Source organism: Thunnus maccoyii, chromosome 16, assembly GCF_910596095.1.
Source record: "Thunnus maccoyii chromosome 16, fThuMac1.1, whole genome shotgun sequence".
Classification (NCBI taxonomy): domain Eukaryota; kingdom Metazoa; phylum Chordata; class Actinopteri; order Scombriformes; family Scombridae; genus Thunnus; species Thunnus maccoyii.
The window spans coordinates 11,871,599-11,889,633 of record NC_056548.1 but is presented as its reverse complement, the minus strand read 5'-3'; the positions used below and the strand labels follow the sequence as shown (position 1 = coordinate 11,889,633).

Below are 18,035 nucleotides of genomic sequence, written 5' to 3'. Positions count from 1 at the left end.
GACTTCCTCTGTTAATGATGTCACAAGCATATAGCAGTGGAAAGTAATTAAGCACATTTAAATATGAGCACTGGAGTACAATTTTGAGGTATTTGTACTTTATTTGAGTATTTCTACATAAGTATTTTCAAATTTCAGAGGGAGATATATGTAGATTTTACAAACCATACAATATGATGCACTTACTGTCCGACAGACTCTGCTGCTTTACTTTTCATACTTGAAGTACATTTCACAGATAATACTTAGTAGTTTAACTTAAGTAAGATTTTAAATGCATGACTTTAACGTGTAAAGGAGTATTTTATATCGCTGTATGGGTGCTGCTAGTTGTAAAGGATCCAGCACTGCACCTTTTTTTTTTTTAGATCAGTTTCCAAACCATAAAGTGTTTTACAACTGGATGAAATTTAGTAGGATATATAGGCTATGTATCAGGATATATATTTATCAACCTCAAGCCACAAACAAACTGTTGTAATTAATATAAAGGTGGTTAAAGTGAGTTAATGTCGGGTCACTCTTCACTAGTTTCTTGTCCATCATCTACTGCTCCTGTTTTGTTGACAACAGCGCCTCCTGGTGTCTGCTGGCAGAATCGAACTGGCCAACACTGTACAACATCAGTTTGAAGATGGCGGAGGGTGAATTGAACGTGGACAGCCTCATCTCTCGGCTCCTGGAAGGTGAATAATTTAAATGAAGTCTCTAATGTTAAACAGAGTTAGCCGTCTACCTTCATTGTGCCGGCTCTGAGGATTATTTTGTAACTGACGGGGCTGCTTCAGAAAACGCAGGGAAAAGTGTTAGCTTGTAGGGCTAACGGCAACCAGTCCTAACGGTGTATCCCCGGCTAGCTCTGGCTAACGTTACCGTTAGCTGGCCGTGTTTATAAACACTGCCAGCAGTGAACGCCTACATTTCTGTTTTCACAGTAATCGCTAGCTACGTTAGTTTCGACACCCGAATTTGCTCTGTCGTTCGCTTTACTTTAGCATGTCATTCAACTTTCTGTCTGATGTTTTTGATGAATTCACTTCTGCTCATTTATTTGCTGAATTACGGACGAATGAAATGTACCGAGGAGTGGCTGAGACGTTTGTCCTGTCAGTTGTGACATTAAGATAATGCTCAAATTTTATTGGCGCTAATGGCTGAATCTGACTAAGTAGGTTAAGTGAATATTTGTTTAGTAAAGCATGGACACCAATTTACAGCAGCGCCTCTGCCCTTGACACTGTTAATATTTGCTCCACATCCACTGTGGAGCAAGTTGTCGTTATGGATATAGGGTTACTGTTCATTTTGTATTTGTGACCTGGTTCATATTTCATATTATTGGGATGGGGAAACTGATAAAACTGCAGTAGAAATATGCCTAAAATTAAATATTAAAACACAAACATATAGCTAAACTTTTCATCTGATACTAGATTTATTCATCACTACCTCCTAGACAAATTTGAGTCGTTAGGTAGTATGTTTTTTTTCTAACTCACTTCTCAGTGGCTTTTGTAGGTGTGTTGTAGTGGGCAGGTTGCTGTGATTCAGTGCACTTATGCACACAGGGCCCACATTGCACTCACGTGTGTTAGTATTGGTCAGGTTGAATGATTAAAATTTGTGTTAGAGAAAGCACTTGTGTTTAGGTTTTTAGGAGAAACAATGAAAGAATTGCATTGTGTGTTTTTCTGACCTGTCCAAAAAATGTTCATAATTACAGCTTAAAAGATGTCATCCTGCGTTGCTGTGGTCACAGTTATATTGCTTGCTTTTATGCTTGGTAAATAAAAGGCAGTTTTGTGGAGATATAAGGACTAGGTTTTAGATTTGGCAGAGAGAGGAGTGAGCAAAAAATGCTTTTGTGTTGGCAGTCCACCTGCTCAAGAGAAGGCGGAGATATTTCTTCTCCCCTGTGAGATATCCCTTGAGTCAGACCAGACCACTAAGGCGAATTCAGCTGTCCTTGGCATACTTTCCACCAGTATCTGTGACTCTGTTGGAGGGATGAGACACTATGCCAGCATATAAAATGCTAAGATTTGTTATTTATAGTCACTGCTGCAATTGCTTTCATTGCTTTGATGAGTTATCATAGCCACCAAATGGTTATATTAATTGAAAATAAAAAGAAAAAATGAATAATACCATTGCGTTATGGTCTGCAAACACTTCTTGTTTATTTTCAGCTTGCTGTGAAACAATATCACATCTATAGTTCAACATAAGCATTATCATCAGTCATCTGATGGTTTGCGGTAATTGGTATCTGATATCTAGTAGTGATCGGGACTTGTGGCTGGTCGTTTTTCACAGCTGGACAGCTTGTTGACCCTCCACATGCTGCATTCCCCTCGGTGATCAGCTTGGACTTTCAGTGACTTGTCGATTGTGTTGGTTACAGCGTGAATACAAAGTTGGACTCGGCATCTGCGTCTTTTACAAGTGTTTGGTTATGTTGTGATCTTGTTGGTGCGAGTTGGCGATGGTGTCTGTTTTCTATTTTCATGCTCATAAAACACGCTCATAAAACAAATAACTACATATGAGTTAATTGATTTGGTTGTTATTGTCTCATCTGCTTCTTACATAATTGCTAAGCTTTATTGTTTGTGGTGTGAACTCACACAAGGGGTAGAATCAAGCACATGTGCAAATCATTTAGAAGTAAGATTAATGTCTGTGTTGAATCAGTTTCTTTTTTTGGTTGTTTACATAGGGGTTTCTAGTGAATTGGTTGCTATGACAGAGGTTGTACTTGTTGATTACATGTGTCTGGATCCAAAGGGAGAAAAGGCGAGGTCTGGTCGGAAAACATTTAAGAAACCTTACTCTAAAGGGTTCAGTGGAACTTAACAAGGAAATGCATCCTGCAATTTAGCAGAAACCTCATTAAATAAAAAAAAAAGTATGACATTAGTTGTACCTGGCTGCCTATAAAGTTCTGTCTGTTTTTCATGGATAGAATATATTTTTTGATGCAACATAAAACAGCTCTGATCTTAATCACATGCACTATTTTCTGCTGTTATTTTTCTGAAGCTCTACACAAATGTACCATATCAAGAGACTAGTAATTATCCACTGTGGAGTTTTTTCACCCAGACAATTTAAAAAGGCCTCGAGCTTTTATGCTGCATCCTAGCATCACATAATAGTTTACTGTATGATTCGCTGTCTGAGAAAAACAAAGTATCCCAGAGACTGCTTATTCATTGGGATTAAAACTTATGGAACATTCTGCCAATTTCTCTAGACGTGTACAATCACATAATCACACACACACAAACAGTGATCTGGTTTATGATGGCTGCAAATCCTTGTCATTGCTTCATTTTAGCCTTTGCCCCTCAATGTTCTTAAGAACATAATCTCTTTTAAAAGTGCCAGCCTGCAGAAGTGCTAACAGTGAAAGGTTCAGTGTTAAAGCCGAGCCGGGCTAAGCATCCAAGCTTAGCTCGCTCGGCTCTGATGAGGCCCGGCCGTTAGAGTGAAGAGCCCTACTTCTGCAATTTCACGCTTCACGCCATACACAGCACATGAAGCAGTGCAGATAGATGGATGATAAAGAAAAATGATTGTGTGACACTGATGGTATAAAGCAACACTTTGGTGGAGCCTAAGAATAGTTTGTGGCTCACAGAAGCAGCGTCTTCGACTATCCAGATTACTCTGGTTTTACTCACTTCTCTCAGATTTGGCTGGATTACGTGACATGAGACAGGAAGTTAGTACAATGTGTAAGTAGCATGTCTACACACTTGTGTATAGACACTATGCAATCCATTTGAAACTATTGTACAATTCCTTTTAAGGAAACAAAAGGGCAACAAAGAAAGGGGTTTAAGGAAACGTCCTCTCTGACTAACAGGCATTTGTTTCACCAGGCTCAGCTATCCTTTATTGGAATCTTTAGTGGGCGTCAAGCTTTAAGGCAATACAAAAATGGTTAGTTATTATATAATTCCTCAGTCATGGATTTGTTCGTCACTCTTGTTCCCTCAATGGCTCATCTTTATTCAGTGCTATGATTTGATTTTTGTGACGTCAAACAGGGACTTAATGTAAAAGTAATGCAGTCTAGTTTTTCTCTGTGTGCGCTATTAAAGGCAGCAAATCAATCAGTGTGCTCCAGTCTTTTTTCATCTGCAGTCTAAATATCATTTACTATCTGTGTATTAATATAAGGACAAGACACAATTGGTCACTGTTTTATCACACATATGTGACCATACTTCAAACTAATATTAATTCATGTGGATTTTGGTTTGTTTACATTTTGCGTAGCAGATATCATTGGACTGATTTTGTGCTTTTTTTTAATGATGCTGAATTTGAGAGACATTGCACTCCCTTTGCCTTCCAAATATGAAATAAGGCAAATATCAAACAGGTCATATGCAGATTTTTTGAAACTAGATTTAACTTAACTTCCAGCCTGCAAGGTGCTGTCACAAGGAAGCAGTTTTCATGTATAATCTCACTTTTCATATCTCTTAACTATTTGAACTGCTGAGTGCAGCAAACGTTTGCATTTCTCACTCCTCTTTTCATCGTTATGAGATAAATCTGAACCCAGAGCTGTGGCAGAACGCCCGAAAGTAGGCTTAAGCTAGTGTGTACAGTGCAACTACACAGCCAATAAACCCACACCAGTGCTGAAGATGCAAGCTGTTCTCATAGTCTAAGCAGTGGGTTTCTTAAGTATAGCTGAGACTAAGCAGCGTTAAGCTACGGAATCATTACGCCGACAGCTCATCAGATTTAAAGATCGCTTCGTGGTTCTGCAGTTCAATGTTTTTTTTCCCCCCTTTGGTGAAAAATTATACTATCATAGCCTCATTCTGGGCCATAAAGTATCCACCCGCAGCCCCTGCAAGCCGGGTGGGCCTGCAGTCCAAATGTGCCCCGCCCCTGCCTGTCAACAACTATTATGAGAAGAATTTTTTAAAAATTGCTTTTATTTATTCCAAAAAAATTACAATTACATAGGGTGGACATTATGATGTGATGTGTTTAAGTTATTTCTCCAATATACCATTTTATATAATATAGCCATATGAAGTTAGCCTGTATATGCTGAGTTTTTTCATAAATATTTTTTATTTTATTGGGTTTTCACATAACCTGCAGGGGATTTGTCTTTGTAATATGGTACAAAATAGGCTACTTAAAAATATACAGACAGAGAAAAACAGGCTACCACAAAAGTATATATCATAAATGTATGTATCATAAATATAGAATATTTTAAGAATAAAAAAGCAGGCTAACAATCAAAACTTATACTTTAACCAGCATGTTAATATAACTTTTTATGAAATGTTATAGCCACACAGAGCTGGCCAAGAAGATTTAGAAAGAAACCGCGTGACCGACGAGGATGAAACGGGCCTACCTGATTGTAAAGACAGTCATCGAATAGAAGAATACATTACAGATGAGGGAGACACCACAGTGGGTCACATGGCGTTAGCATCAGTAGAGAGAGAGAGACCGCCATGCGCCCTGACAGCTTCATTGTCAATCTGAGTAACAGTCTGATTTGAGCGGGCAGGTGGGCTTTTTACAATAACTTTGATAATGAAATCCTGCGCTCTGCAACAATGAGTGATTGGAGGAGAAGTCAAACATTGAGTACAATGGACTCCCACAATCATGACCATCGCAGGATCAACACCTCAACAGCGATTGTGACACTTTATAGATTGTTCTGTTAAAAAGCTCCAACAGTTTAAAATATACTCAATGTAATTAACTCCATAAACTATGTCCAGTGTTCTAAAGTGGTGTATTGTGCGTTTGAAATGATAAGTATCCTCATTATGAAAGATGGAAAAAGCCGCCTACTCAGTGCTGCAGGAGAGGGGCTCACTCAGGCTTGGCCTCACGTGTTTGCGTTACGGTGCTGGCCTCGTTCTAAAGAGCTTTGTGGTTGTCGGAGGTTGCCGGTGCTGCTGCGTTGGCACTGACAGTGATGATGACAATTGTTGACAGCAATGACAGCGTCTTGTCTTTTCTCTCCTCTCCAGTGCGGGGATGCCGCCCGGGGAAGATAGTCCAGATGTCCGAGGCAGAGGTGCGGGGCCTCTGCATCAAATCAAGGGAGATCTTCCTCAGCCAGCCCATCCTGCTGGAGCTTGAGGCGCCTCTTAAGATCTGTGGTCAGTGTTTTCCCCTTTTAGCTCCCTTTCTTTTGTTTTAGGTCATTTATTTCTCATCACATTTCTCTTCACTTTCTCATTTTTTCTCACCAAATCAAATTAAGCACTTCTGAATTTAAAAGCTTACAACCACAGGAAGGAAAGTTATAATCATAATCTGAAAATAATTGTATAAAAACAGAGCATATTGGCCCAAATATAAGACTAGCTGTCTGCCAAATACCTGATTCCTAAAAATGAGTGCAGGGTCACTGTGCTCACTCAAAGATTTTACTTGATTTGGCACACTGCACTGCAAATAAGTAATTATATGAAAGCTAATGTGTGTGTGTGAGGCCATGCCTACAAAAACCTATTGACTTTTGATAAGCAAAACAAAAGGTTGTCACTTTCTGTGTTTGCTTGTTCTGTGTTTGCTCGTTCTGTTCCTCCCAGTAATTGATCGAAGTACTGTATATGGCTCGAATATTTGCCTATAGCCGTTCACAGATGTCAAACAACAACAACAACAACAACAACATAATTTTAATTTTTTAAGTGCAGCTCAAGCAGAAAGCTACATTCTGACTCTGAGAGGTCGGGTGCATCAATGGCAAACTGCCACTCTGCAGAGCACAGACCACAAAGCCTGGTCTGCACACTCCAGAGCAGCAATCTATTTCTTTGATGCAGCTCAGAGTTTACTTATATAACCAGACCGGATAACACTGCCTCAGCCTTTCTCTCTCGATTCAACTTCCCTATGTACAGAGAGATACATGGAGGGGCATTGCACACATATGCACAGATTGTGCATCACTGTCTTACACTTACCTGAGGGAGCGCATTTACCCCACTACGGCAAGTCAGCTTGTCCTCAACATTTGAAATAGCTTCAACTATCACTATCTCTAGTTGGCTCCTGTATATCTCGGCACACTCCCACATGCGTTATCTCTTTCCTCCAGGGTAGAGGCGCAACTGAACACAACTCTGAACTGTCTAATATATACTGTATTTGCCAATCCTTGAAAATACAGTACACAAGCTCACTTATAGACTCAAGCCTACACACAGTCCATCTATGACTCTTCACATACCACTTTCCTCCCACACACGTTCACTTTTATTGCTTCTCATTTTTTAAAGGCCCCAAATGCTTTCCTCCGTGTAGACCTAACTCTGGTACATTACTCTAAAATATACATGAGTTTAAGGTGGTGTTATTTGTCGCTGTGTGAGGTTTCTTTGTCTCTCTTTCACTTTCTTTGTTTTGTGCTGAACTTCTAACCCCAGACTGATTACTTGGCTTTCACACAAGGCTGTGATGGCAAGCTGACGATAAAGACCAACCAGTGAATGCCTTTAATTATTCACTAAGGCCAAAAGGATCAGGTTCTGTGCTCACTCGCTCTCACATGCTAACCTTAATGCCACTGGCACAATTTTGCTCAGACTACTAGCTTTGGTACTATTTGACTTAATCATTTATTTAAATGGAGTGATATAAACCTTTCCATGAACATAGTGTTGTTAAAATTGGTTTTGCAGTGAGACTAATAATGTTAATTAAATCCTCAGTGTCATTTTGTTACTAAAATAATCTGAACACATGATAAGAGATGATAAGAATGACCATGATAAGAAAGACGCCAAGCTTGCACAATATGTTTATACTATATATGTGTAGGTTGGTATTCTATGGTAGCATTTATCAGTACATTTCCAAAGTTTCAATACAAACTTAGTGCTAAGAGATTAATGGGCAAGCAAACATAAGCCAAAATGAAACAATTTTTCAGACTTTTCTCATTGCAAGCACGGACTCACAAGTAGCACAAACAGGTCACAGACAGGAGAGAGTGTGATAAAGCATTTCAGTGTGCAAAAGGTAATTAAGAAGTGTTTTTGTTTTCTTGACAAAGGAACCTGGAATAGGTTGATATGTGAGCTTGTCAAACAGACTGGCAGCTGGTATCAATTTCCTACCCTGAAGTACATTTTATTTATTGTTTACATTTCTCATTGTTATACTTGTTATACCAGCTCCCCGAGTACAGGTGCACATTTATTTATATCGCTGTCTAACTCGGTTCAGTTAATGATGTGTGCATCATGAGGTGTTATTTGAGCCCATAAGGTGATATTCTCTTATCATGCTTTGAATGGTGCTCTGTTTATGCTCTCTGTCTATTAACTGTTGAATAAGATAGTGCCTCATTCAGGTATTTTTGTTTTTTAAGCATCTACCTATTTGCTTTTTTGTGTAAAGTGGAGCCTATATTTGAAAATACACGTCGACTGGCCAAATGGCTAGTGAATGTTTTCGATCACCATTGTTTTTTTGGCTAGTGAGTAAAGCAAATCTACCAGCCACTTGCATATTTTACCAGCATTTGGGTGGTGGCTGGTGCTAATTTCGTACCCCGAATGAAAGTGTAATGTAATGTCTGATACAGCAAAGACAAACTTTATTACATTTATGGACAATTTGGATCTGTTTGATGATTTATATTTATTTGTTTCCATTTTGAAATGTGCCCTGAGAACTATTCTTCTCTGTTCCTCACACTAATTTTGTACTTATATGTGGGTGCTTTTGAACCAGTACATTATCTGACTACACAAGGTCATGCAGCAGAACATTTGATTAAAGTTTTGATCAAAGCACCAGTGTCCTAATGCTTTGCCAGTATAATGCTGATTACATTATGCTGGCATAGGTATTGTTTGTTTTATTGTTTGTTTGATTATTACTCAGCTTATCTACTTTCCTGTTCTGTCACGACAGAATAGCATAGCAACATGACATAAATATTTCCTATATTTTGACATAAATATAGGTATAAAATCCTTCACAACACTGACCCCAGGTTCAGCACTAACTTTCGGCCTTTTGCTCTGCTTTTTAAACCCTAAATCTCTGTGCTGCTATTCTGGGACTGTTTTGACACTGCAGAGACAGGCTGAGTAAATTCCTTGTGAGCGGGCAGGCAGGGGCTACTTCCTTCAAATCTAGTCTTGGTGAGGCCCACAAATCCATATTCTCAACAATAACTTACTAATGCAGCAACTCTTAGTGTAAAACAGACCTGTAGGCTATGGAGTGCCTTTTCTGGAGTGAGGCATTTTCAAATTGTGGCATTTTCATTGATATTATTTTAAACATGGGTTGGAGAGGGACAAATAACAATAATAAGAGTGTATTGAGAATGCCAACAAAGCTGAGAAATCATGTGGGCCATGAGTGAAAGAGTATTATTTTATAATCCATTTTATCCAGGTTGTGCTACAGAGCAACAGCTCAGCTGAAATTGGCCTCGCTCTTACAAAGTTCACTCACCTCCGACTCTCCCTGCAGAGATTACAGTCTGTGTTGCCATGTCTCTGCATCTACCATTTCATCCAGATTTAGGTCTTTTTTTTTAGTCTCCATCCTTTTTCTTTTTCTGTGAAAAGTGCAGTATAAATGAGCGACGCTAGTTTTTAATTGCATGTCCATTTCTGTTTTAGTACAGACATATACAAGAATCTGTGTTCTGTGGTGTCCTGTGTATTTATTCAGTCCCCTGTATTTACTCTGTTTTCAGTATGTGCTGCTTTCGGACTGCCAAGACAAAAAAACATCTCTGTTGGACAAAGTTTCATGTTTTTAATGTAGGTTTTCGTAGCCCTCAGGTTTGTTCCTTGTTTTACCTAGATTAGAGCAATATAAACTCATACTTTAATGTATGCTCATTGAGGAGTAATAAAGATATGTCTAATTAAAGGCAATAATCTTTTGCTATAAAACTGAAATACTGAAAAACCAAAAATGGTTCTTGTTTTGGTGAAATACTTATGACACATGGATCCCTACTTTCCACCCACCATCACTTTTTCACTGTCCTATGACAAGTTAACATTTAAAAGAGGATTGAAAACAGCAACTAAAGCAATAGTTTGTAAAATCATGATTTTCTGATTGCATACTGACAGTTTACACCCTGGATTATGTTGCAGTAGCAGCGCATTAATACTGAAACACCTTTTCATTGAAGTTCTGATCATGTTTAATTGATGTGAAGGACGATGGAGTGGTTACCATTACCAGTACCTACATCAAACTGTAGATGGCAAGCTGAGGCTGCTTGTCTGGAATAATGAAAATGATTGATGGCGAAATACAAAACCAACTAGCTAGCACAACATGAGTGTCGAATTTAAACCAGAGCTAGACTTCAAACATTCAGGACTATTCCTTTAATTATTCATTTGCACGGAAAAGTGTGTTTTTGTATGCCAAACTAAGACTCAGGCAAAAATAAGTAAAGGCCTGTAGCCATATGGTTTTAGTGCCAGTGGTCGTTGCTGTTTTGGTGCAATAGGAAAAATCATGCCAGCCACCATCAAGACTGCAATATAAAGTTGCAATTTGTGTTGGTCATTTTAATCTCAGGGCCAGACAGCTGCACGGCTTAACAAGGCCTATTATTTAATTTTCATTTATATTTGGTGCTATCTTGTAATGAAGCATTACCATAAAAAGAGTGTGGCGCATGAATCTCCTTTCCGTTTTGGACACGATGAAGCCTGTTATTATTGTCCTGGCCTTTTTCATGAGACTCTGTGCAGTCATCTGTGTCTGGAGCACTTAGCCCAAATTAGAGCAGCTCTGAAGTTGGTGCAAGAGGATATAAAAGGAAGCAGGTCTTGGCTAGGTGATGGAGTGAGGCTCCCCTGCAGAGATCCTGCGCTTTGGTAAGACCGCCTCCGGCTCATCACTGCCTGACTGATGCCAAAAGAGAAGAAGGGGGTGACCTAGGATCCTGCGAGAGTTGTTAAAATTAAAGTTAGTTTGTGTAGGATGTGCGTCCTTTTATTTTTGTGATTAACCTGGATTGTCAGCGTTCTTTCCCTCGGTAGCTCATCTCCCATGGGCCACGGCATTGATCTGGTGGCAGTTGTAATGGCTCATTTTATGTGTGTATATATCCTTGGGCTTTGCTGCTGCAGTCTCAGTAAAACATAGTCACACAGTCATATATCCCCCACCAACCTACATGTCTGGCAGTGTTCTGAATAATCAAAATGGATTCTGAGAGATAGTAGGAGGTGTGTATACGTATGTACGTGTGGGTGAGTATGTTGTTCGGAGATAATAAAACTAAAAGTATTGGCTTTTGTGTAAAGCCCTGCAGTTGCTTTGATGATATTTTAATGTAATTTTATGATTTCTGTCTGCATCACCATTGTTTTTTCGCTCAATTATGTTAAATTCTCCTAATTAATTTCCTCTCTAAGCAGCTCCCCCTTTCTGTAATGATGTTATATTAAGCAGCCTGTCCTTGTGACTGCACTTACAGTAAATAGTCATATTAACACCTTGTCTCCCCTTCCCTCCTACATCTTCTCCTCAGGTGATATTCATGGGCAGTACACAGATCTACTGAGGCTGTTTGAGTATGGTGGCTTTCCTCCAGAGGCGAACTACCTTTTCCTGGGCGACTACGTGGACAGAGGTAAACAGTCCCTGGAAACCATCTGCCTTCTGTTGGCCTACAAGATCAAATACCCAGAGAACTTTTTCCTGCTCAGGGGCAACCACGAGTGCGCTTCCATCAACCGCATCTACGGCTTCTACGATGAGTGTGAGTAGACTTCCTGCACAAATATACACACAAACGCACCCGAAGGACCCATATACGCAAGGTATAATAATGTGTGTTTATGTGCTCCACCAGGCAAGCGCAGGTTCAACATTAAGTTGTGGAAGACCTTCACTGACTGCTTTAACTGCCTCCCCATTGCTGCTATTATCGATGAAAAGATCTTCTGCTGCCACGGAGGTGAGATAAGTAACTCATCTCCTCTTCCCCTTGTCCCAGATGTAATGCACTTGTTCAAAATGAAAAAGTAAGGTAACTCAGTATCAAAAGATCAGCCATTATTCAATCAAAAGTGACCTCTTTATTTTCCATTACAGGGCTATCGCCTGATTTGCAGTCAATGGAGCAGATCCGCAGGATCATGAGGCCAACAGATGTGCCTGATACAGGTATAGAGTGTGTGTGTGTGTGTTTGTGTGTGTGTGTGTGTGTGTGTGTGTGTGTGTGTCGGCAGATACTTGATACTGATCATGTTCACTTCCTTTGGATTTCCCCCTGGAATTTAAGTTTACCTTTAAATGAAAACACCCAGCCTCTCTCTTCCTGAGTGAAAGACTATTAGATCAGTAGATCCTGTGTTACATCAGCAATGCAACAAGCTGGATCCTCAGCACATTCTTTCCGCCGTTACCTGTCTAATATCTCCTTACAACTCTTCCTGATTTATGTGTCCCTTGTCTCTATCTGCCCTGTTCATCTCACCTCTTCCTGTGTGTCTCATAGGCCTGCTGTGTGACCTCTTGTGGTCTGACCCAGATAAGGATGTACAAGGCTGGGGAGAGAATGACCGCGGGGTCTCCTTCACCTTCGGGGCCGACGTGGTCAGCAAGTTTCTCAACCGTCATGACCTGGACCTCATCTGCAGAGCCCATCAGGTAAGGTAATTAGGACAGGAATGAAGATAGAGGGCCTGGATATGATGTACACATGCAGGAAGCACATTGCAAGCAAATTTATCTTGGTTTTTTTTTGTTTGTTTTGTTTGTTGGAACTTAAATTAGTTTTGGTACAAAAAATGAGCTAGTGCAGCAGTGTAGCCCCTAATTTCCTGCTCCATATTTATTTTTCCCATGCATCTGAAACTTTGACATTCATTATAACACTCCATATGGTATGAAACAGAGAATACCAAGCCATTATTTGTTTTTGTTACACTGACATCAGGTATGTTTAGCTGATAAATGACTTCTCTGGCCATCGATTAAAAGACTAATCATTTCAGCACAACTGTTGTTACTGTTTAAATTAGCCACAGCTATTTCAGCTCTATGTTGTGCGTTTCATATTGATTCAGGTGTAGGTGGTTTTGTACACTCTACCTTGACAGCAAATTTGGATCCTGAGACTAGCTGAAGATCTGTTTCTTGATATCGATTGCCGTAGGCGTTGGAATAATGTCACGTATCTTCCAACAGGTTGTGGAGGATGGATATGAATTCTTTGCCAAACGCCAACTGGTCACACTTTTCTCTGCTCCAAACTACTGCGGGGAGTTTGATAATGCAGGCGGCATGATGAGTGTCGATGAATCCCTCATGTGCTCCTTCCAGGTATGTACACATGTACATTTTTGCAAACTGCCTTTTGATTTTTATGTTGGAATAGTGCAGCCTTTGTCTGATTATCTCAGCACTGCTAAAACACGCATCCTCTCTCTGTTTCTCTGTGTTTTGCGTTTCATTATTTAAAGATCTTAAAGCCCTCAGAGAAGAAGGCCAAGTACCAGTATGGTGGTGTAAATTCTGGTCGGCCCGTCACCCCACCCCGCACTACTCAAGCCCCCAAGAAGAGGTGAACATACAGCCTTGGCTTTCCCCCCTTCCTTTTCACCCTGTCCGTCCCTGGTCTGCCATCAAGGCAACCTCTGTAACTCCCCTGTATGGTGAAGATACAGGGCTTATCTAATTGCCCAAATCTTTCTCCTCTTTCTTTCCCACTGACCAACCCCCTCCCCAACTCCACTGACAGCTCTTTTCTTAATGTGTATGTGTACATAAATTTGCTGTGACCAATCTGTTTTATTTTTTTGCCTGTTTGTTGGTATTTTTGATATTATTAATGCATTTTTTTGTGGTTTTACTTCCAATGCCATTTGAGGTTTTCTTGAGTTGTGTAAGGAAATGGCTTCTCTAATGTGTAGAGAGGCATAGCGATTGAGTTAGAGGAATTCCTTTTCAGTTCTTCAACGAAAACGAAATGGATATTTAACATTGTTTTGCCTTGATCTCTGAAAAAGCAGAGAGAATCTTTCCAGTGTGTTTCAATGGGACTGAGATTTTCGTGCAATGCTAAATCTGTAGATGCAAATAACATTTCTTACATTCCAATTTAACAGTATAAACACATTAAAGCATCTGTGGTGCACTTTGCAGTTGTTGTGCATATGCATATTTTATATATTTAACCTTTGAAAAAGTGCACCTCCCCGTGAGTAGCAAAGAATGTGAACAGACCGGCTTGAATGAAATATAGAGGCTTAATCATATGCTGCTGGCAGTGGACATGCTCTACCCTAACACAACACCCTCTGGACATCGTTTCCTCCACTCTGTTATGCCTCCGTGTGCCTCAACTCCACACCCACACAAAAATATGACGCTTCTCACACAGAGCTGGTGTGACATTTTCCTGGGTCTATTTATTATTTGTTCTCATCAAGATAATTTCCCCCCATATAATCCTCTTGCAGGGTGTCTGCAGGGTTTTCAAAAGTATTAAAAGCTGATAAATCAATTTAGCGAAAATTAAGGCCCTCAAAAAGCCATTAAAAAGTCTTAAAATCCAGCTAGATTTGTTGTCATCTGAAAAGGACTACTGTTAGCACGCTCACTGACCCACTGACTGACAGATGCTCGATAGCGCACGAAGGTCCCTTTACAGCCAGATATTAAACAACATAGTTGACTAATGGGGAGATTCAAGTTTTCGTACAAATAGTTGGAACCATTGTTTTGGCCTGCATGTGGGAATAACCATGAGACGTACTGCTCTGAGTCAGAAGGCGATTAGTGTAGCCTTGATCGAGAGCAACGCTGTCCAATGCTAAGTGCTAGCCATAAAACCGCTATGGGATGCAAAATGCAAGTCTCTATTGCACATTTCTGTGCAACACAACCGTCCCTACCCACCATTGCTAATGGTTTCTCTTTCTAATAAACCTTGCTTTGGGTTAGTCACTCAATTCATTCTCATGAGCTTTGTTCCCACGGAATTATGTTGTATTGATAAGGAGTTATCACAAACTAAGACTGTTTAGTTGTGCTATCTTACAAATAATATATAGTAAATGTAAGTTAGACTGTGACACCGATGTAACCGGTTAGAACTTGAAGTGGCGATGAGATCTTAAAATGTATGTAAAGGGTCTTTAAAAAGGTCTTAAATGGTATTAAATTTAACTTCCTGCATATATCCTGTCATGATTCATACTGAAGAAGCTGAAAGATTTATTTGAATTTTGTGCCCATGGAAAGTTATATCCATGCGCAGGCATTTCACTAATTTGAATAAGACAGTTACTAATGGTCAGTATTATAAAAGCAGACATATTGGATAAATGGTGTATAAGTGCTAACAGAATTGTGCTTTGGTAAATGGGCCGTTGTATGAAAAAGCAGGTACGGATAGGAAATGTGTTACAGCATTGGCTGTGGTTTTGCAAGTGTCTAACTTACCTAAGTAAGCCCTTACAGTATTAAAAGTAGTAAAAAGGAACACAGAGCAAGCTTCACAAAATGCGCCACAATATTTTAAATGCTTAGTGCTGTGTGTGTAAAGCACATAGCAAACAAACTAAATGAAGAAAGTTTGCTTATCAGCCTTCCTCCCTTAACACCACCTGTGTCTGTTGGTAGAAAATATGATAACTGGTGGAGTTAGGAGTGGGTGGCAGGACCAGGCGGTTTTGGCATTGCTGTGTGTGTGAGTTTGATGCCACCTGGTGTATAAATACAGTAGTGCAGTACAAAATAATACAAATCCGATGTTGTATCATTTACCACAAGGAGGTACTTCTATTCTCCTGACCAGCAATTAGCCTGGTTGGCAATTCAGCTTCAGTCTACTGCAAATATACTACAAACAGTTGCCTCTTTTCATTCTTTCTTTATTTTTTTTTTTTGCTCTCTGTGGCATTTTTCTTTCTGTTGTATTTCTATGTTCTCTTTCACATTGTTTACTTTTTATTCACTTAATTAATTTCCTAATAATGATAATAAAACAATGAAGTATTACCAAAAGCAGTTTTGCAATTTGTACAAGTTTGTTTGAAAGTCTATAAATTCAATAAAATGGATGGAAACTAAAACTGTTGTTTCTTTTGTTTTTGTACTGTCTTTGCATCAATGTATTTCTATAAACGTTTAAGACCAACTTACTATTCACTGTACACTTTTTTTGTCTCACTATACAGCAGCTCCTTGACATTTTTCTGTTGCATGAAGTAGGAAAGGCCCACACAAGGCGAAAATCAAGTTAAATACGGTCAATCACACTCAAGCAAAACAAGGTGCAATGAAGTGTTTCATGAGAATATACAGAAGGCTCATACTAATAGAAATTTATGAAAAGCAGAGAAACTTCTTAATTATTTTACTTTTCTGCCCATTCGTCCCAGTGTGACAGTTTATATAATCGGGCCCTGCAGACGCCTCTTTGCCCAGTTCACAGCTTTCTGCATTGGCCCTGTATACAAGCAGAGGGTCAGTGACAAGAGAAAACATGGAGCGCCCAGGTGGAGGTGAGACAAGATCCAGGCAAAGATGATCCACAGTACCACTTTCACAAAGAGGAGAGTGTAGTAGATGATTCTCTGTGAGCTGAGTGTGGCGTTCTCCTGGGGAAGAAGTAAGAGTCACTATTTGAATTAATCTCACAGGAAATTAATACTTGAAGCATGAGTGTATGATTCCCACAGTAAAACAAATTATGTCTGGTAATTTCAGGCATATCAAAGAGTATGTGAACTGACCCTGGTTTGCAAAACCTGTGCATTTTGTGTATCAGCTGCTTCAGCAGTCATCATGTCATGTCTGTCATGAGATCTCAGGTGGTAGGAGGTCTGGTAGGAAGGTTTCATCCCCTTTCTGCGCCAAGAAGACTTTTGTGCCTGTGGTTCTTCCATTGTCAGTGTGAGTCTGTCTATATAGATGAGGTTGTGGTATGAGCACTTCAAACAACTATGCAATATTATAAACAGAAAATTGAAATCTATATTTATTATTTGGTGTTGCGTCTGCAGTCTTTCTTCACTCACCTTACACATCAGTCTCTGATGATGAGACAAGCAGGTTTATTTCTTGTCAACTTTTAATGTTACCAAGCACAGAAAAATAAACCTGGAATGTTTATGTTTAAAACAGGAATATTAGATAGTAATATTCAGAGCTGAAAAAGCTGGTTGATTAATGATTAGTCGATTGACAGAAAATGAATCTGGCTGTGCAATGTAATGAAACAGCTCTGATATAAATTCTACTTTTACAAAGCTTTTACATTTTCAGTTCTCAGAAAAGTGATAATTCTACTTTATTAATGAGGTTGCAGTGGATGGTGGTGTTGCACTACACTGCATTATATTGAAAAGTGTTCCTTAATATTCACTAGGAACACCCCATTAACATACATGATGGTGAGTGTATTTTGACAATCAAACATTTAAAGGACCAGTGTGTAAGATTTAGTGGCATCTAGCAGAATGGTCTTGTATGTTTTAATTAGTGTATAATACCATGAAAACATTTTGTTACATTAGAATCAGCCCTTATATCTACAGAGGGGGTAAGAAGGGTAATGGCCATTGACTGTATATAAAGATGGACGTCATGACAGCTCCCCAAAAGTGAAGCCAAAACATCTGGATCACCCCCTGGTGGCTGGCTGCAGTATAGGTCATGAGTCCCGCCCCCTCCATATTGGACATCAGCCAAACTAAAAAAATCAAACTACACCTCAAATAAATTTTTCCCGAGGACAGTTTCTGTCATTTTAGGTAGTTCTTATCACACTGATGTTTGTTCAATTGCTCATTTTTCTGATAAGTTTGTTTTTAATTAGTTATTTGATGATATAAAAAGGGGGTGTCATGTCATGATTGACAGCTGTGACAACCACTCTCAAATCTCCATCAGACGGCAGGACAATTGAGGGGGGGAGTGTCCCACGGACTGTCATCCTGCCTCGAGACTCTGGCTCCACATGACAATGGAAGGAGATATTTTGGCTTCACTTTTGCATAGTGGCAGGA

General features: G+C 39.5%; 1 protein-coding gene and 1 long non-coding RNA gene across 2 annotated transcripts; one reads left to right on the top strand and one right to left on the bottom strand.

The window, feature by feature from the left end:
* The first annotated feature begins 578 nt into the window (after positions 1-578).
* Positions 579-15,198, top strand: LOC121881103 (serine/threonine-protein phosphatase PP1-beta catalytic subunit-like). Its single transcript, XM_042388747.1, has 8 exons — positions 579-686; positions 6,033-6,164; positions 11,543-11,773; positions 11,867-11,971; positions 12,109-12,180; positions 12,515-12,666; positions 13,207-13,341; positions 13,482-15,198. The coding sequence occupies exons 1-8, from the start codon at positions 635-637 to the stop codon at positions 13,584-13,586; spliced, it is 984 nt and encodes a 327-aa protein (XP_042244681.1). The 5' UTR covers positions 579-634; the 3' UTR covers positions 13,587-15,198.
* Positions 15,199-16,349: 1,151 nt separating this feature from the next.
* LOC121881104 lies at positions 16,350-17,125 on the bottom strand. Its single transcript, XR_006091700.1, has 3 exons — positions 17,046-17,125; positions 16,761-16,930; positions 16,350-16,625 (listed from the first exon to the last, which is right to left on the bottom strand). It is a non-coding gene; the product is annotated as an uncharacterized LOC121881104 (long non-coding RNA).
* Between the last annotated feature and the right edge of the window lie 910 nt (positions 17,126-18,035).

Coding starts and splice junctions, on each gene's coding strand:
- LOC121881103 (XM_042388747.1), top strand. CDS start 635: ATGGCGGAGGGTGAATTGAACGTGGACAGCCTCATCTCTCGGCTCCTG. Junction 11,774..11,866: donor CTACGGCTTCTACGATGAGT/GTGAGTAGACTT, acceptor GTGCTCCACCAG/GCAAGCGCAGGTTCAACATT. Junction 11,972..12,108: donor GATCTTCTGCTGCCACGGAG/GTGAGATAAGTA, acceptor TTTCCATTACAG/GGCTATCGCCTGATTTGCAG.